The sequence below is a fragment of the Hemiscyllium ocellatum genome, chromosome 1 (assembly GCF_020745735.1).
Source record: "Hemiscyllium ocellatum isolate sHemOce1 chromosome 1, sHemOce1.pat.X.cur, whole genome shotgun sequence".
Classification (NCBI taxonomy): domain Eukaryota; kingdom Metazoa; phylum Chordata; class Chondrichthyes; order Orectolobiformes; family Hemiscylliidae; genus Hemiscyllium; species Hemiscyllium ocellatum.
The window spans coordinates 106,033,961-106,055,163 of record NC_083401.1 but is presented as its reverse complement, the minus strand read 5'-3'; the positions used below and the strand labels follow the sequence as shown (position 1 = coordinate 106,055,163).

General features: G+C 41.9%; 1 protein-coding gene across 2 annotated transcripts in view; it reads right to left on the bottom strand.

Annotated features, from left to right (window-relative positions):
• Positions 1 to 20,416, bottom strand: part of rfc1 (replication factor C (activator 1) 1) — an 86,887-nt gene extending 66,471 nt beyond the window's left edge. The window contains exons 1-4 of one of the 2 annotated variants that reach the window (XM_060824851.1): positions 20,194 to 20,416; positions 2,365 to 2,490; positions 2,120 to 2,195; positions 1,186 to 1,296 (exon numbers count right to left, since the gene is read on the bottom strand). In XM_060824851.1, the coding sequence (XP_060680834.1) occupies positions 1,186 to 1,296; positions 2,120 to 2,195; positions 2,365 to 2,490; positions 20,194 to 20,208 (328 nt within the window). In that variant the 5' untranslated portion in view covers positions 20,209 to 20,416. Of the gene's footprint in view, positions 1 to 1,185; positions 1,297 to 2,119; positions 2,196 to 2,364; positions 2,491 to 17,376; positions 17,547 to 20,193 lie in introns of those variants that run through there. The other variant, XM_060824843.1, reaches the window with a different exon arrangement.
• Between the last annotated feature and the right edge of the window lie 787 nt (positions 20,417 to 21,203).

Below are 21,203 nucleotides of genomic sequence, written 5' to 3'. Positions count from 1 at the left end.
CACTGTACTGGTTGCAGCACTGGAAAATTAATGGATTTGTGTTGATATCTTGTAGTCCATTTTGTGACATGTAAGCTAAATGTTGTACAAATTAAGTTACAAACTTCACCAAATCCTGTAGAACATAGATTGGATTTGTTACTGACCCAATGAGTTATTACAAAGATATGCTCATGTCAAATATGGTTTCTGAACTCATCAACCGGAGACAGACAAATGAACTTCTAAAAGACAGTTTTTAAACCAAAACGGAGAAACCAACCCAAACCAAAAACCGCTGCTGTAAATTACATTACTACACAGTCTACGTTCCATTCTATTGGGATGGAGAATGCGGCAACAATGCAGAAACAACAAATATAACTTCCAAGTCAGGATGGTGTGTGGCTTAAGAAAGTGAGTTGCAAGAACCCATCAGATACAATAAATCTTTGGAAAGGCATAAACAATTTTCTTCCTGTCGTATTAAAATGCAGCTAGCGACAGTATTCAAAGCATGGAAAATACACCATTCAGAAATCAACATCTTGAACAGAAGACAGTGCTCTCTTAAGAGGCAATGTGCGGATATAAGCCAATCAAATCTACCTTTAGGAATATTCAGTGGGCTTTTAAACTTCTTTTTATTTAGAGTGCAAATCCCAGAGCCAAAAGACCACCTCAGTTTTAAATAATTAATACCACTTAATCAGAAGAGCAATTTCTCCTCAGCAAAATGGGAGCACTTTATTCGAACTGGCTTTCTGACATTTACACAGAGGGTGCAGAGGGAAGATAGCAAATTACCAGAATGAGCACAGCAATGTTACAAGGTCTGCATATTGGCTTTTCACCATCTTTATTAATGACTAGAATATTCAACTTTGGACTTTCATTTCAGTTTGTGGATGACACTAATGTGAGATTGACAGCAAGTAATGTAAATGGGATCAATGGAGTTGCAAAGAAATGAAGTTCAATTAATTGTATGTGTAAAAGAGAATTTAATATCCACTTCAATCCAAGAAAGATAACTCATAGTATTTTCTGAATAGGGAGAAATACAAATTGTAGCCCCAAGATGCAAGAGAAGCACACCAGGCACATGAAAGAATTGAAGACCATGGCATTCTATCATGCCCTGCTTTTTCACAAGAACAAAGAATAAGATTACATAAAGGAAAAATGGTCAAATCAGTTTCTTACCAGTTTCAGAAACCATTGTAACAGTCTCTAGTTTGGAAGGCTTCGCAGGTTTGGTAGTGCAAGGGTTTTTTTTAGATTTCTTATCTGGAGGAGTCTCTTCAGATTCAGAATCTGCAGCAAAGTAAAACATATGTTTTACTAAATCTATCTAACCAGGAACACACTATTATTCCATGGAATATGAGCAAGGTCAGCATTTAGTGCCTCCTTTGGAAGGTAATGGTGATGAGCAGTTAACTTTCTGAATTGCTGAAATCTTTCTGGTGCAGGTGCACTGGAAAGGCATTCCAGAAGACTGACCCGGCAACATTGCAGAAACAACAAATATATCTTCCAAGTCAGGATGGTGTGTGGCTTAGACAGTGAGTTGCAAGTGGTGGTGTTCACGTGCACCTGCTGCCTTATCCATTGAGGTGGCTGTGGTCACCGATTTGTTAAGTGCAGTTTAAGGAATCTTGGTGAATTGCTGCATGTATCTTGATGCTGGCACTGTACATTGATGAAGAAGGAATAAAATGATGGATGAAGTATGGATCGAGTGGGCTTGTTTTGTCCCGAATGGAATCAAGCTTCTCAAGTATTGGAGTTTCACACATCTAGGCAAATGGAGAATATTCCATATGTTCCTAAGCTGTGCTTTGTAGATGGGTTACAGGTTTTGAATGATGAGGCGAGTTATTTGCCATAGAATTCTGACCCTCCGACTTTGCTCTTACTGCCGCAATATCTACACAACTGGGCCAACTCAATTTCTCATCAATACTGTTGATAATAATGGGGGAAATTCAGCAACATTATGATCATTTAGTATCAAGGGTAGCTTGTTAGATTCTCTCTTTTTGGTGACAGCCCTTCCTTGGCACTGGCACGACCCAATGTTATTTGTCACTTACCAGCCGAAGAATTGATTTCATATCACAAAAAAAAACTTTACCTGAATCATAAATAATGTTTTTTTTCCTGTGCACTGGCTTTTGCTTTCCTGATATTGAATTGCATGAATCCTTTCCCTGAAATCACAAAGCAAATAAAGTCTAAGCCATTAGCTCAATAACAGACAGCTTTATCATCATTTAAAGCTGTGATACAAATTGGCTGTTTGTGTACCTGCACTTTATTTCATTGAAATATTAGAGAGTGAAACATTCAGAACTTTAAAGCAGACATAAGGTAACTGACCTTGGTATCAGTTTTCTTTTTTGTATCTGAAGTTCCCTTGCCAACATTTTTAACCCGATTCCGTTCCAAAGTCTCACTCCCAGGTTTCTTCCCAGTAGAAAGGCCACCAAAGAATCTTCTGATGTCCTAAGAATATAAAATAATAAAATTCTTAAACACAACTGGTAAACTTATTGAGAGATAGTTGTGTTACCACAGAAGTATTGGTCAGTACCCCAAAATTGAGAGTGGGTTAACAACATATACACATTCAAAAATACAATCAGTCGCAAAAAAAAACAACACATTTGAATAAGTAGGAATTTTACAAGGATAATATTATGTTGAATATAATAACATGATGGGAAAAAATCATGATTTAAAATAGCAAAATACAAATATAGAATAGATTAAACAAACAAAATTCTTCACACAGGGACCAAATGATATATCAAATTGACCTCCATGTTACTAGAGACAAAACGTAGAGCCATCAGAAAGTAATTAGATATAGCAGTTGTACAGTATTATGCCTTTCTATAACAAAGGGGCCAAACCAGGCAATTTTAGAAATTATTCCAGAAACATTTCTGCAAGCTCAAATTAATTTGTATCACTATAAACCCCCAGATTTGAACGATGCTTCCACATTTTTTTTGTCAATAATCTGTGTTCCCTACTGAAAGTTATAGCTATTCACCAAGAGGCAATTTTGCAAATGTATGTCACTACCTGCAGTATCAGAAAGCACTCAGATCAGGAGCGTCTCAGCCAAACACAATGCTAATCTCAACTAATATCTGTACATGCATATTTTTTAAAAAAACAAACCTCGAGCAAAATAAATCAATGGGAATGTTTCCATCCATAAATCAGAGGAAAATCAGATCAAATGTAATGTTCTTATCAGCATCTCAGTCAAGATGAGCTGACTCCACACCAGCCCATCAAGGACACTGAAGCAACGGAGGCCGGTTGGGCGATTAGATCTAGATTAGCTCTTTAGCAGAGTTGTCGAATTCATTAGACTCCCCAGCATTCTCCCGACAGCCCTGTAGGGGCAGCACAGTGGCTCAGCGGTTAGCTTCACAGCACTCGGGACTTGGGTTTGATTCCAGCCTTGGCATCTGTCTATGTGGAGTTTGCACATTCTCCCCATGTCTGCATGTGTTCCCAGTGGGTGCTCCGGCTTTCTCCCACAGACTGAAGACATGCAGGCTAGGTGAATTAGCCATCGCAAATAAAGGGTTGGGGACTGGGTCAGGGGGGTGATACTCTTCAGAGGGTCAGTGCAGACTTAAATGGGCTGAATGGCCACTTTTTCCACTGTAGGGGTCCTATGATCAGAGTCCCACCAGCACTTTTTCCCTTCAAATACTTATTCATACTCCTTTTAAATGTTATTAAAACTATTTACAGCACATTTTCAGTATATTAACTACAAGAGAAGATGCAAAACTTGACCTACTCTTGGGAAGTAAGGCAGACAAGTGACTGAGGTTGTCAGTGGGGAGCACCATAATTCTACTAGCGTTAAAAAAAAGCAATGGAAAAGGATAGACAGGATCTAAAAGATAAAGTTCTAAATTGGAGGAAGGCCAACTTTGATGGTATTTGGCAAGAACTTCCAAAAGCCGTTTTTCTTTTTTTTGGCGGGGGGGGGGGGGGGGGGCAGTTGGGGATGCTCGCAGGTGAAGGGACTCCTGGAAAGTGGTTAGCCTTCAAAATTGAGATAACAAGAGTCCAGAGACAATATATTCCTGTTAGGATGATAGGCAAGGTTGGTAGGTGCAGGGAATGCTGTTTGACCACAGAAATTGAGGTTTTAGTTAAGAAAAAGAATGAAGCAAACATCAGGTATAGACAGCAGAGATCGAGTGAATCCTGAGAAAAGTATAAGGCAGTAGGAGTATACTTAAGAGGGAAATCAAGAGGGAAAAACAGACACGTGAGATAGCTTTGGCAAATAAGGTTAAGGAGAATCGAAAGGGATTTTATAAATACGTTAAGGACAAAGGGTAACTAGGGAGCAAATCGAACTCCTCAAAGTTCAGGAAGGCAGCCTGTGTGGAACCACAGGAGACGGGGGAAGATACCAAAATGATTATTTTGTATCAGTGTTTACTGTGGTGAAGGACATGGAAGGCACAGAATGTGGGGAAGCCAATGGTGGCATCTTGAAAAATGTCCACATTAGAGATGGATGTCTTTAAACACAAACGTGGATAAATCCCCAGGACCGGATCAGATGTACCCTAGAACTCAGTGGGAAGCTAGGGAAGTGATTGTTGGACCCATCAACAGTCACAGGTGAGGTGCCAGAAAGAAAGGAGGTAAGGAGGAGCCAGGGAACTATAGAATAGCGAGCCTGACATTGATGGTAGGCAAGTTGTTGGAGGGAATCCTGAGGGACAGGAGTTACATGAATTTGGTAGGCAAGGACTGATTTGGGATAGTCAGCATGGCTTTGTACATGGGAAATGTTTCACTAGCTTGACTGAGATTTTTGAAGTAACAAAGAAGATTGATGAGGGCACAGCGGTTGACGTGATCTATATAGATTTCAGTCAGGTGTTTGATAAGGTTCCTCATGGCAGACTGGTTAGCAAGGTTAAATCTCAAAATACAGGAACTAGCCAATTGGATATAGAGCTGGCTCAAAAGGTAGAAGACAGAGGGTGGCTTTTCAGACTGGAGGCCTGTGATCAGTGGTGTGCCACAAGGATCAGTGCTGGATCCACTGTTTTTCATCATTTATATAAACGATTTGGATGAGAACTTAGGAGGCATAGTAGTTAGTAAGTTAGCAGATGACATCAAAATTGGAGATGTAGTGGACAGCAAAGAAAGTACCTCAGAGTACAATGGGATCGTGATCAGATGGGCCAATGGGCTGAGGCATTGCAGATGGAGTTTAATTTAGATAAATGGAAGATGCATTTTGGCAAAACAAATCAGGGCAGAACTTATACACTTAATGGTAAGTTCATGGAAAGTGCTGCTGAACAGAGACCTTGGAGTGCAGGTTCATAGTTCCTTGAAAGTGGAGTTGTAGGTAGATAGGATAGTGATTAAGGCATTTGGTATGCTCTCCTTTACTGGTTGGGAGGTCGGGGTGGTTTTCCCTGAAGCGTCGTAGGCTAAGCAGTGACCTTGTAGAGGTTTACAAAATGAGGGGCATGGATGTGGTAAACAGACAAGGTTTTTTTTTCCCTGGGTAGGGGAGTCCAGAACTAGAGGGCATAGATTTAGCATGAGGAGGGGGGAAAGATTTAAAAGGGTGGTGCATGTTGGAATGAGCTGCCAGAGGAAGTGGTGGAGGCAGGTACAATTACAGTATTTAAAACGCATCTGGATGGGTACGTGAATAAGGGTTTAGAGGGATATGGGCTAAATGCTGTCAAATGGGACGAGGTTAATTTAGGATATCTGGTCGACATGGGCGAGTTGGACCAAAGGGTCTGTTTCCATGTTGTACACCTCTATGACTTTAAATCTTTCATTATCAACTATTGTTACTGAAAATAATTGTTATTTACTTACTCAATCAGGAACATCCCCTATCAAATCCCCTCTTAACATTCTCTGGCCTAAGAATAGCCTCAAATCACTCCACATAACCGCTCTTCCCAATTGCCTTTCTACTAATTCTCTACCATACCCCTTTGATAGCCTTACTAAAATGCAGTACTGAACTAAGGTCTGCCTTGTGTTTTATAAATGCATGAAACCAGAGATTCAAGAGAGTCGGGGGCAGAGGTCAGTACAGTGTCCATCACTAAAGAGAAGCTGGTCTGGCAAATAGCTTGAGTAACACCTACAATTAAGGAAGGAGGGAGCCAGAAGACAGGAAGCTATAGGCTCTTTAACCTCACCTGTCACTGTTAAGATTTTAAGAGTTCACTATTAAGGATGACATCGCAGAGTACTTAGAAGTGAATGGCAAAATGGGACTGAGTTAGCACAGCTTCATAATGGGGAAGTCGTGCCTGACAAATCTGTAAAACACGTTAGACATAACACAGCCAGTGGTTATCGTCTATTTTGATTTCCAGAAGGCTTTTGACAAGATGTCACACAGGTGATTGCTAAGAGGCCAAGGTGTTAAAGGGAAGGTATTGGCATAGAGGATTGGCTGACTGGTAGAGAGTAGAGCGAAAAGGGATTGTTTTCCAGGATGGCAGCAGTAACCTGTGGAGTTCAGCAGGGGGCCATGTTGGGACCACAGCTACTCAAGTTTTACATTAACAATCTGGAAAAGGGAACTGAGGGCATTGATGCTAAACTTGCAGATGATAAAATATACAGGGAAGGACAGGTAAGTGTTGAGGTAGCAGGAGGCTACAGAAAGGACTTGGACAGGCTAGGAGAGTGGGCAAAGATGTGACAGATGGAATATAATGTAGACAAGTGTGAGGTTATTCACTATGGTAGGAAGAGGAGGCATTGACCATTTTTTTCAACATGAGAAGACTTCAGAAATCTGAAGCACAAAGGGCTTGGGAGTCCTAGTTCAGGATTCTCCCACGGTCAAGATATAGTTCAGTTGGTAGTTAGGAAGGTAAATGCAATGTTAGCATCCATTTCAAAATAGCTAGAGTACAAGAGCAGAGATGAACTGCAGAGGCTGTACAAGGGTCTGGGCAAATGGCATTTGGAATAAGAGAGCAGTTTTTGGACCCCATATCTAAAATATATAGGATAGTAAAAGCGCTTTTAGGTATGTAGAAGGCAAAAAAATGGTTAAAACTAAAATTGGGCCCTTGAAGACAGAAACAGGGGAATATATCGCGGGGAACAAAGAAATGGCAGAAGAGTTGAATTGGTACTTCAGATCTGTGTTCACTGGGGAGGACACAAGCAATCTCCCAGAGGTAACAGTGGCTGAAGGGCCTGAACTGAAGGGAATTTATATTTGCCAGGAATTGGTGTTGGAGAGACTGTTAGGTCTGAAGGCTGATAAGTCCCCAGGGCCTGATGGTCTACATCCCAGGGAACTGAAGGAGGTGGCTTGAGAAATCGCGGATGCGTTGGCGATTATTTTCCAGAGTTTGATAGATTCAGGATCAGTTCCTGTGGATTGGAGGGTAGCTAATGTTGTACCACTTTTTAAGAAAGGAGCGAGAGAGAAAGCAGGAAATTATAGACCACTTAGTCTGATGTCAGTGGTGGAAAAGATGCTGGAGTCAATTATAAAGGATGGAATTACAACACATCTGGATAGCAGTAACAGGATAGGTCAGAGTCAGCATGGATTTATGAAGGGGAAATCATGCTTGACTAATCTTCTGGAATTTATTGAGGACGTAACTCTGAAGATGGACAAGGGAGATGCAGTCAATGTAGTGTACCTGGACTTTCAGAAAGCTTTTGATAAAGTCCCACATAGAAGGTTAGTGAGCAAAATTAGGGCGCATGGTATTGGGGGCAAAGTACTAACTTGGATTGAAAGTTGGTTGGCTGACAGAAAACAAAGAGTAGTGATAAACGGCTCCATTTCGGAATGGCAGGCAGTGACCAGTGGGGTACAGCAGGGATCAGTGCTGAGACCGCAACTTTTTAACAATATATTAATGATAGAGAAGATGGTATTAATAGTAACATTAGCAAATTTGTTGATGATACTAAGCTGGGTGGCAGGGTGAAATGTGATGAGGATGTTAAGAGATTACAGGTTAGGTGAGTGGTCAGATGCATGGCAGATGCAGTTTAATGTGGATAAATGTAAGGTTATCCACTTTGGTGGCAAGAACAGGAAGGCAGATTACTACCTAAATGGAGTAAAGTTAGGTAAAGGGGCAGTACAGAGATCTGGGTGTTCTTGTACATCAGTCAATGAAGGTAAGCATTCAGGTACAGCAGGTAGGGAAGAAAGCTAATAGCATGCTGGCCATAATAACAAGAGGGATTGAGTATAGAAGCAAAGAGGTTCTTCTGCAGCTGCACAGGGCACTGGTGAGACCACACCTGGAATATTGTGTGCAGTTCCGGTCTCCAAATTTGAGGAAAGACATTCTGGCTATTGAGGGAGTGCAGCATAGGTTCACGAGATCAATTCCGGGAATGGCGGGACTATCTTATGTTGAAAGATTGGAGCAACTGGGCTTGTATACCCTTGAGTTTAGAAGACTGAGGGGATCTGATTGAGACATATAAGATTATTAAAGGATTGGACACTCTGGAGGCAGGAAACATGTTCCCGCTGATGGGCGAGTCCCGAGCCAGAGGACACAGCTTAAAAATAAGGGATAAGCCATACAGGACAGAGATGAGGAGAAACTTCTTCACCCAGAGTGGTGGCTGTGTGGAATGCTCTGCCCCAGAGGGCAGTGGAGGCCCAGTCTCTGGATTCATTTAAGAAAAAGTTGGATAGAGCTCTCAAGGATAGTGGAAAGAAGGGTTATGGAGATAAGGCAGGAACAGGATACTGATTGAGGATGATCAGCCATGATCATAATGAATGGTGATACAGGCCCGAAGGGCAGAATGGCCTACTCCTGCACCTATTGTCTAAGGCTGAACGCGCTGGCTTCAGATGGGATCCAGAGGAGGTATACAAGAATGATCCTGGGGATGAAGGGCTTAACATATGAGGAGTGGTTAAGGGTCTGTACCCAATGGAGTTTGGAAGGATGAGGGGGAATTGAAACTTACAGAATAATGAAAGGCCTGGATAGAGTGGATATGGAGAAAATGTTCCCAATAGTAGAAGAGACTAAGACCAGAAGGCACAGTCTCAGAGTGAAGGGATGACCCTTTAGATGAGGGATTTCACCAGCCAGAGAGTGGTTTATCTGTGGCACTCATCGCCACAAATGGCTGTGCAGGCCAAGTCATTGATTGTATTTAAGACAGGGATAGATAGGTTCTTGATTAGTAGGGGGATCAAAGGTTATGGGGAGAAGGCAGATAATAAGATTTAGAAACGTATCAGCCATGATCAAATGGCAGTGCAGACTCAATGAGCTGAATGGCCTAATTCTACTCCTGTATCTTTTGGTCTAACCTTTCTATTGCCTTGGGCAGCCATCCAGGGTAGTAGTGGGAGTGGAGACAGAATTATAAAGCTGCATAAATTGGACACACTTTCTGATATGTGGGAAAAAGTTTTTCTTTATTTATTCACAGGATGAGGGCCTCGCTGGCTGGGCAGCATTTATTAGCCATCCTTAATTGCCCAGAGGGTAGTTAAGAGACAACCATTTGCTGTGGGTCAGGAGTCATGTTGGCCAGACCAGGTAAGGATAGCAGTTTCCTTCGCTAAAGGACATTAGTGAACCAGATGGGTTTTTCCGACAATCAACAATGGATTCGTGGTCATCGTTATCTGGAATTGAGAGTCTATTTACTGAATTCAAATTCCACCATCTGCCGTGGCAGGATTCGAACCTGGGTCTCCAGAATGTTAACTGATTCGCCGAATTAACAGTTTAGCAATAAATACAACTAGGCCATTGCCTCCCCTGCCAAAGTAAAATAAAGCATGGTTCTTTGCAATGTACATATTGGGGAGAAAGATGGCAATGGGAGGAAACAAAGTCTGGCACAATCGGACAGGACTGTAAAGCTGCAACTGTCTTTTGCTTTTGTAATGTCATCAGCCTACTAAAACTGCCTACTGTTGAGTAAAGATTTCCATTAAATACTGTTTTTCAATTAGAGTTACATTTTGGTAATTGTTTTATTATGATCAATCAGATGATGAACAACCTGCTTTGCTCACCACTGCACATTTCATAGAGTCATAGAGATGTACGGCATGGATATACACCCTTTGGTCGAACTCGCCCACGCCAACCAGATATCCCAACCAAATCATCTGTCAGCAACTTGCCCATACCCCTCCCTTCCTATTCATATGCCCATCCAGATGCCTTTTAAATGTTGCAATTGTACTAGCCTCCACCACTTCTTCTGCCAGCCCATATCACACAAATACCACCCTTCGTCTGAAAATGTTGTCCCTTAGGTCTCTTTTATATCTTTTGCTTTATTTTCTTGTGGTTAGCAGCTACAGCCCAGAAGCTGAAGTAAAATATTGTTATACAGGTATCATATATCCTAAGAAATCCTGAGACATCTGAAAACCACTGACAAAGTGGAAAAGGCATAATATCATATTTGCCAAAGGTGCCAAAGATTATTAACATCCCAGCAATCAAAAAGATAAACCATCTCCTAGTGTTCAATTAAACCACACTGCCTCCCAGGGCTTCCCTTCAGAAATTTTTATTCATGCCAATGATGGGAGAATTCCAGGATCCTCCTGTTTGAAAGCTCACCATAGCGTATCCTATTGAAGTAACCAAACATATTTCAAATCAACTCAAACAAGTAAGAGGTCAAATGCACAAGATGGCTAAATCTAAACAAAATTTAAGTCTAAATCAATGAGACATGAGAAAATCCGTCCCTCGCTTCTGGAGTATTTCTGACAGAAGCGAATCACTGCACACATGCAACTAAAGCCAACAGTCAAAACACCACATTTAAGTAGTATCTTAAGTACTAGAAAATGTCCAAACCACTTAAATGGCCCAAGTAATTGTACCAAGTTTAGCATTTGGGAGAAGTGACCAAAATCTTGTTACAGAAATAGGTTTGAAGAAGCGTCCTTAAGGAAGCAAGCACGATTTTCTTTTGGCAGGGAAGATTTAGGGAAAACAGCTTAGACATCAGTAAGCATAACCACAAAATGGTCAGGCAGAGAAAATCAAGGTTGTGCAAGAGATCACAATTATAAGAACATAGAAGAAAGTGAGAACTGCAGATGCTGGAGATCAGAGTCAAAAAATGTGCTCCCACGAGGAGGTTGAACAGTTCATCAACTTTACCAACACCTTCCATCCCGACCTCAAATTCACCTGGACTGTCTCAGACTCCTCCCTCCCCTTCCTAGACCTTTCCATTTCTATCTCGGGCGACTGACTCAACACAGACATCTACTATAAACCGACTGACTCCCACAGCTACCTGGACTACACCTCCTCCCACCCTGCCCCCTGTAAAAACTCCATCCCATATTCCCAATTCCTTCGTCTCCGCCGCATCTGCTCCCAGGAGGACCAGTTCCAATACCGTACAGCCCAGATGGCCTCCTTCTTCAAGGACCGCAGATTCCCCCAAGATGTGATCGACGATGCCCTCCACCACATCTCCTCCACTTCCCGCTCCTCCAACCGCCACCAAGACAGAACCCCACTGGTTCTCACCTACCACCCCACCAACCTCCGTATACAGCGTATCATCCGCCGTCATTTCCGCCACCTCCAAACGGACCCCACCACCAGGGATATATTTCCCTCCCCTCCCCTATCAGCGTTCCGCAAAGACCAGTCCCTTCGTGACTCCCTCGTCAGGTCCACACCCCCCACCAACCCAACCTCCACTCCCGGCACCTTCCCCTGCAACCGCAGGAAATGTAAAACTTGTGCCCACACCTCCTCCCTTACTTCTCTCCAAGGCCCCAAGGGATCCTTCCATATCCGCCACAAATTCACCTGCACCTCCACACACATCATCTATTGCATCCGCTGCGGCCTCCTCTATATTGGGGAGACAGGCCACCTACTTGCGGAACGCTTCAGGGAACACCTCTGGGACACCCGGACCAACAAACCCAACCACCCCGTGGCTCAACTTTAACTCTCCCTCCCACTCCACCGAGGACATGCAGGTCCTTGGACTCCTCCATCGGCAGAACATAACAACACGACGGTTGGAGGAAGAGCGCCTCATCTTCCGCCTGGGAATCCTCTAACCACAAGGAATGAACTCAGATTTCTCCAGTTTCCTCATTTCCCCTCCCCCCCACCTTGTCTCAGTCGGTTCCCTCAACTCAGCACCGCCCTCCTAACCTGCAATCCTCTTCCTGACCTCTCCGCCCCCACCCCACTCCGGCCTATCACCCTCACCTTGACCTCCTTCCACCTATCACATCTCCATCGCCCCTACCCCAAGTCCCTCCTCCCTACCTTTTATCTTAGCCTGCCTGGCACACTCTCCTCATTCCTGATGAAGGGCTCTGGCCCGAAACGTCAAATTTCCTGTTCCTTGGATGCTGCCTAACCTGCTGCGCTTTAACCAGCAACACATTTTCAGCTCTGATCTCCAGCATCTCCAGACCTCACTTTTTACTCAAAAAATGTGCCACTAGAAAAGCACAGCAGACCAGGCAGCACCCAAGTAGCAGGAGAATCGAGGTTTCGGGCATAAGCCCTTCATTAGGAGCGAGACATGAAGAACTTATGCCCAAAACTTCAATTCACCTGCTCCTCAGATGCTGCCTGATATGCTGTGCTTCTCCAGTGCCACACTTTTGATTTTTAAGAAAGCAGTCAATTCAGAGTTAAGCTTGATGGAGAATGTGCAGAAAGGGAAGAATTGGCTCTTGGAGGGACATGACACAACAAGAATAGAAAATTCTGAACCAGCAGCCAAAGGTCACCAAGTACATGTAATGTCTGAATAGGGTCTGGCAAGAGTCAGGATCTGGGCAGATGAGCTCAAGTTTAACAGAGTAGAAATAGGTAGTTGGAAAGGAGAGCGGAGAAGTCAGCCTGTTTCCTCTTCCCTCAGCAGGAAACCTGATAAAACAGCTTCCAATTACCCTGTCAGAGTAATATCCGCGCAACTATTTTTTCCTGAGGTAGTAATTGGCAATAATGCACATCATTTTCAGCACATCTATAGAGGAACTTCGATTATCCAGAGGACACGGACAGGAAATATTTCATTTGATTAATCGAATTCCAAACAATCGAATGCCAGATAACGTAGTTTAGCAGAGCATCGGGACCACGCCATCTTGTCAGGTAATCCGATATTCAGATAATTGAATACCGGAGTATCGATGTTTCGCTGTACACTCTAGTTGAACATTAAAAATTAAAGGTTCATTGAAAAATGATTGAACTCTATGCAAGTAGAACATAATTACAACTGATTCTATTGCTCTTGTTTCAAGCACTTGAACAAAGTTCCTGTCTGTAATTTAATCTTTCTCCATCATGTCCAATATTTTGACGTGTAAAACATGAACAGTTCAATTAAAAAAAGGGTAAATTAATATTCTCAAGTTCTTTGTTATTGCTAACATTTATTGCAAGATGCACTCTTACTCAATAATCTCATCAACAATACATGCAGTGGCATTGTCAACCAACAGTTGAATTGGTGTTGCATGGTGCCAGTTAAGCCTAGAACTTATCATACTGGCAAAGAGAAAGAATCTACATCTCAAGACTCCACTTACAAATGCCATTAAATAATGCATAAACCCACAATTGCATTATATTTCTCACAGAAACTAACTTCAACCTTCAAAAGATGAATCAAAGCCAACTTTTTAAAAAATAAAAATTATTCCAGCAACTCAATAATAATCTGCAGCAGTGGCCAGGAACTGACAGGATTTCAAATTGCCAGCCCCACACATTAGCGCTTTGTTACATTAAAACAAGATATTGATTTGATGGGATGGATGAGTAAATTAAATCCAGCCATGTAACCAACCAGCTACTTCAAAAATGGAAGGCAGGGCATTTTGAGAGCATGAGCACAGTAACAGTTGTTTAGATTACTTGCAAAATCAAGTGAGGTGGTTAATCATTATGAAAAGCAAGACCAGTCATGAAGCAAAATTGTGAAAGAGAAGGAAGGATTATATGGTAAACACAGAAGCACATATAAAGGAAAGGAGGGTGTTAGGTGGAATTCATTAACGAGTACACAATGCAATGTTTGGTTACAGTACCACGAAAAGAAAAGTGACTGGTGGAATACCAGAAAGGGATCGCAATTAAAAATGAGTGACTACACTTGATTGTTCCCTACTTCTATTGGTGCTTTGTTTAAAAAGACAAGAAAACTCTCATATATATAAGACATGCATTTAATTTAACTTCATAATTCAGGAATAATTCAACATAGCCTATTTACTGCAGAAGCAAAAATAAACTAGCTGAAAAGTTAGCAACAAGTAATTTGATGATCTGCTGGATCAGTTCACTGGAACAAAAAGATTCAAATAAAGTAAATTCCAGACACAACAAAAAACAAAGAATTGCAGACACTGGAAATCAGAAAGAAAAAAAAATGTTCAAAAAACAAGCATCTGTGGAGAGAAAGCACAGTTAATGTTTTGGGTCCAATGATCCTTCTTCAGAATGTTAACTTTGCTTTCTCTCCACAAAGTAAATTCAAGGTTCAATACTGAATTTGCTGATTCAGCAACGACGGCATGAAGACCCCTCCACATAACCTTTTTTGACTTCTATCCTGTATCACCTGCATGGATAGACATGAGATGAAGATACACCTAACTGTGATATCCAACCTGCACACAATGAATAAAAGACCACTGGGCAAAGCATAAAACTGTAACCAGCCATAACCTACTGAAATGTCTACATCAAAAAGTAGTAAGAAAAGATCAGCTCAGTTCACACTTCTGTCCCAACCTTAAGTGAATGACCTCACTGATGCATATTAAAATATAACCTTTTGACTGAAAACATCAATCTGGTCATCTGCTATTCCTGGCTTGTGTAACCCTCAACTGCACAGTTCTGGTATGAAAAAGAAAACAAAAAATTTAGTTTTTCTAAACAAAACATTTATTTAACATTTTGTTACAAGAACAGCAAAATGTGTTACAGCTGACTACAACATCAAGTACATCAAGATAAACTTTCAAACTGGAATTATATAAGGCTTATAACAAATTCTTAAATCAGGAGAAAGCCTACACTTTACTCAAACTGATAACTACACCCACATAGCGAAAGCAGTCAGCGCCCCTACACGTCCATCTTCCCTCCTTTTAACACAAAAGCAGTTCCACCAATCTAGCTCCAACCAGATTTCTGTTCTGCTTTTATGTAATCCATTGCCAACTTAATCCACAATGGGGATGTCACCTCAGTTCCCTCTTCAGACAATAATTATTTCGCCAGGAAAACCAACATGATTCTTGGTCCTAAAATATAAAATTTCACAAAATTAATCCCATCAGTTCACAGATACACATTCAACATTCATTGAATATTTCATAAACTTCATAGAGGCCCTATGGGCTTAATCTCAAAATAAAAGGAGCTAACAATTTAAGACTGAAATGATGAGGAATTGCTTCACTCAGGGGGTTGAGTGCCTTTGAAACTCTGTGCCCACAGCTCTCTGTGGCAAAGAGTCCTTGTGCATATTAAGGCTGAGATAAATACATTTTTGATCAGTGTGGGAAATCAAAAGTTATGGGGAAAACAGAGGAAAATGGATGTGAGCATGTTGGATCACCATGATCTTATCAAATAGCAGAGCAGGCTCAAGGATCTAAACAGCCTGAACCTGTTCCTATTTTTATGGTTTTAACTGCCTGCCAACAATGCCATATTTTTCCAATAATCTTGAAGAATTAAAAAGGTAACATTTAGGCCAACAGAAGTAGGCACAGGGATTATCTGTCCTTTTTTTAAAAAAAGTAACCCAAGAAAGAGGAAAAATAAAACCACTGATTTATTTTAAAACACAATCGCAAAATTTAGACACTTAGAAATACTTAAATTTACTCCACTCAGGCTTGATTTGATTATTAACCCCTCCAGCTAATATATCTTATAACTTAGATTAGTAAGAACACTGTAACAGCACTTCTGGAAACTGTATAGTTTACAATCCTACCTCATCATGTGCATTTCATCACTTGTTGTAATGGTTCAATTCTGCATTGCCATGATGTTAAAATAGGCTCATTTTCTTCACAGCACCTCTTGTTCGGAATGGGATGTTGCAGTTATGCCACAGCAGAATAAAATTTGAAGAGAAAGCATGTTTTCATAGTAGCAGTCTTTGAAGTTATGGACAATCGAATGGTTCTTGACCAACATATTGTACAGTCATGCACAGAAACCGCAGTTTAAGGTTTTTGTTCAGTACCCACACTTCCTGTCTGCACAGGTGCAATGTGTTTAGCACAAGTCAACATCAAAATATACTTTTTTGGGTCACTTTGTAGCCTCAAAGAAAGAAGCAATAAAAAAGAACAAGGAGAGAAACAGCAAGGATGATCAGATCTAAAAAATCCAATTTCTGTCTTCCTTAGACTGACATTCTGCACAATAATGGTCAAAGTATATTAATCAACTTCATCCTCCAAGAAATATTTGACATGGCTTCAAGTCTTGCAACTTAATGCATTGGTCTCATTTCTTTTTTTAAAAAAAAAATCAAACACACCACATCAAGCACACCTCCTGTAAGACATTCACGTCCAAATTCCATGGTCTTATCACTTTTTAAACACACAAGCAGGTAAAATACTCATGAATCCAGAAAAACACTGAGGCATTTACATAAGCCAGCCTTTAAACCAACTCCTGAACCTAGGTACAGAACTGAATGTAAATGTTTCAGCCGTTTCTATCGCCGAAATGATCTCTCGCCCATTTAGTCTGACATTTCCTTGGCTTCCTCACATGTTCTGTGCACCTGGAACAGCCACATCTACCAAACGCGGAACCAAGCATCACATTCGGTAAAAGCAATCACTTCCCATCAGACCAACCGCACAGCCGGTGCGACACCACAGATCAACCGCTCGATGAGGAGTCACTCATTCGCCATCCCGGAGAACCAGAAACTCAAGGCAGGTTTAACATTCCCCCCGCCCCCGCCCCCGACCCCGCCCCGCCCCGACCCCGACTCCGGGAACCTTTCCCCTGAAACTGGCACCGGGGGGGGGGGGGCAGCTGACCTCGGAACAGCCGACAGTCACCCCAGAGGCCGAGCCCGGGGAGACAGGCCGAGCCCGGGGAGACAGGCCGAGCCCTCCACCCCCACCCGCATGACTACAACACAAGACAATATTATCTCGGCCGGGGGGGGGGCCCTGGGGGGTGGGGGGCCGCACCGTGGACTGTCCGCCCGTTTCCTTGGGGGGGGGGGGGGGGGGCGGTTGCTCCGTGAGTTCCCGGTGGCGATGCTCCCATTGCCCTCTCCGCATTCGGCCTCCCTCCCTCCCCCGCCCACACTCACCATGGTGGTCTCTATCTCCTCTCCTCCGCCGTTACATTTGGCGCCAACAATTTCAACGCGCAAGCGTGCGGCGCGCGGAGATGAGGTCATGCGGGTGACCAGGATGTGGGTGAGGTTTGATTGACGGGTGCAGCGTGTCCCTCCTCTGCAGAGGGGAGTGAATGGGGCCAGTGGTGGTGTGCACTGACTCAGGGAGGTTCACTCACATTGTGAAATACTGAGTTGTATCACCGGAAACAGCTGCAATTAATGCTGTACTTTAACATACTCGCACAGGTTCAATGAAGGAGCAGCGCTCTGAAAATTAGTGCTTCCAAGTAAACCTGTAGGACTATAACCTGGTGTGAGATTTTTAACTTTGTCCACCCCAGTACAACACCGGCATCTCCAAAAGGTATTATTGTATTGCCTTACAAACGATAGACTAAGGTACTCGATTTTACTCCCAGTGTAGCCTTCAGCCCCTGGAAACTTCTAAGAATGAATAAGATCATTGCTCTTCTGCAAACCTGACTTCACAAAACCACCCATATCCCTAAATATTTTCAGATGACCAGAATCACAGGACTTCACCTGATGAAGGAGCAGGGCTCTGAAAGTTTGTGATTCCAAGTAAACCTGTTGGACTATACCTTGGTGTTAAATGACTTCTGACTTTGTCCACCTCCACTTCTTAAAATATTTATGTACTTGAACTGCCAAGTTTAACCCATTCTCATAACTTATCTCTCAATTAACATCACAAAACAGATTATCATGCATGTTGATAGTGTGGACATTGGCTGCCATGTTTCCTACAACAGCAGCTACAATTGAAAATATTACTTCACTGGCTGTAATGTTGACATGCTCTGTGGTTGAATGGTGCTACACAAATGCCAGCCACTTCTTCAATAATCGTTTCTAATGTCACATTTCCATCTACAATGCTCACAGTGACAACTCTCTGTTAATGGTAAACTTGGATTTGTGGTTGTCTATCCCAACGTAAAACAAACAGTGAATATCTGAGGCACTACATGGATCCTACTGGGAAATTCTGCCAATTTGAGAAGAGTCATATAGCATGGAAACACACCCTTTGGTCAAACTCGTCCATGCCAACCAGGTTTCCTAAACTAAACTAGTCCCATTTGCTTGCAATTGGTTCATATCCCTCTAAACCTTTCTATTCATGTACCTGTCCAAATGTCTTTTAAATGTTGTCAATGTATCTGCATCTACCATTTCCTCTGGCAGTTCATTCCACATACGAATTACCCTCTTTGTGAAAAAGATGCCCTTCAGGTTCCTTTTATATCTTTTTTCTCTCACCTTAAAATTATGCCCTCTAGTTTTGAACTCCCCTACACGAGGGAAAAGACCTTTACTACTGATCTGATCTATGTCCCTAATGATTTTATAAACCTCTATAAGGTCACCCCTCAGCCTCCAAGGAAAACAGCCCTAGCCTGTTCAGCATCTTCCTTTAGCTCAAATCCTCCAACCCTGGCAACATTCTCGTAAATCTTTTCTGAACCCTTTCAAGTTTCACAACATCTTTCCTGTAGGAGGGAAACCAGAATTGCATGCAATACTCCAAAAGTGGTCTAACCAATGTCCTGTACAACCTCAACATGACCTCCAACTCCTATACTTAATGCACTGATCAATAAAGGCAAGCATACCACATACCTTCTTCACTATGCTATAATTATCCCACTGCAGATGCTAGGCTAACTGGGCTATAATTCTCTAGATATTACCTTCACCATTCTAAAGGGATCAAAGGGTATGGGGAGATAGCCAAATTGGATGATCAGCCATGATCATATTGAAAGGGTGAGCAGATTCAAAGGGCCAGATGACCTACTCCTGTTATTTTCTATGTTTACACTGTGGAGTGAGGTACACAATTTCCCATGGGTCCCACATCAAAAGATGGAAGTCACAGCTAGACTATTTTGCATTGTTATCACATAATTTAAAATTTTCACTCTAAAACCATCTAATCTAGGGAGTATATATTTTAATGTTATTGTTTCCATCACTAGTATTATTTCGCTTTTATTAATTTTATTGAATCCCTGTCCTTAATACTAGTTTCCTTGGAATTTGCAAAGCAGCTGTTTCTTGGGAACACTAACACAAAGTAAGTATTCACAATGTCCTGCATTTCCACGTCCTTGTTGTTTTGATCATGTGGAGCTGTTTTATCCTCATCTCAGATATTTAAAGAATTATTCTATTGATTCCTGCCTTATAGCCACGTTGGTATACATTCTTGACGTGAACTTAGTTCTAAAAGGCATAATTATCAAGTTTGCAGATGCACAGGCTTAGCAATGTATGAAATAGCAGCAGACTTAAAGGGAACATAATGCACAAACAAATTTAATGCAAAGTGTGAATAGATTAAAGAAAATCAGGAAAAGCTATACAATTTAAATGATACTGTACCATTTTAAAATTGTAACAGCTGGCACTCCAAATTTTTTTTAATGTGGCCGGATAAATTGTAAAGACTAGTAAACAAAATAACGTGATTCTTTATTGCTTGATAAATAGGCGCATAGCGTGCACAGCAAGGGAAGTTAAGATAAAACCTTAAAATATACTTATTAGGCCTCTGTAAAAGTACCATGACCGCTCCTAGGAATCAGACCTTGGGAACTATGTCAAGGTTTCAGTGGTAACGCAGAAGACATTTACTGAAATGGTACAGGGATGAGAGTTTTCAATTACACGTGCAAAATTATATTATCCAGCTGAGGTATAATCGATCCTTTCAAAAGTATGCGTGTGTTGAGGGAGTAAGGACAAACTGATTGCACTTGCCTGCTGCACACTCATTGGCCTGGATTTTCACAGTTGTAGCTGGTACAGAAAGGCACCACTCCACGTTCAGAAACACTGCCTTGAGCAGATCGATTTTCCCCCTGGCAAGGGGGTGAAATCTAGCCTACCGACCCTGGAAGGAGTAGAAATACAGATGCGGACCCTGAGTCAGGAACATGTCTCAGCTGCAAATCTATAAGGAATTCCTGCTGTGATCCCGGAAGTTGACACAAAAGCTAAGGGGAGGTGTCAAGTGAACATTTGTCGCAATAGTTGTCCAACTGATCGCTGACACTGGAAGCGATGGCCCATCATGGGTTTTCCATAGAAAACTATAGAGATTGCTTTGCTGCCCATAATGAAGGAGCACGTTTTAGAAAGTTAAGCTGGCAAAGTTTCAGACTATGCAGCATTAACTGCTCACAACAGTCTGACTCAGATTAGCATAATGTCTTGAGGAATGACAGACATCACACACAGAAACTTTGTCCTTTCCACTCCATCTATCTTTCAAGATGAAGAATGTGATATTTTCTGATAGTGTGATGTTTTATCTGATGTAGCAATGTTAACGTTATCTCCCGTAACATAAGAGACTAAGTGAGGCTAACATGGTATTGAAGAGTTTAACAGACGTTTACTGCAGCTAATTATTATTTACAAATATTCTTCAGACATCCAAGTCTGGGCTAACTTTAAACAATTAGATTACAGCAGAGAAGCATATTTAGAGTGATCTTGAAATAAGATGAAGTATGGAACCTTTATACCGTCACGTGCTATAATACAATGGCAATATATTAGGGCAGCATGGTGGCTCAGTGGTTAGCACCACTGCCTCACAGCACCAGAGATATGGGATTGAATCCAACCTTGGGCAACTATATGCATGGAGTTTGGATGTTGTCACCGCACCTCTATGGATTTCCACCGGGTTCTCTGGGTTCCTCCCATAATCCAAAAATATGCAGGTTAGATGGATTGGTCATGCTAAATTGCCCATTGGGCCC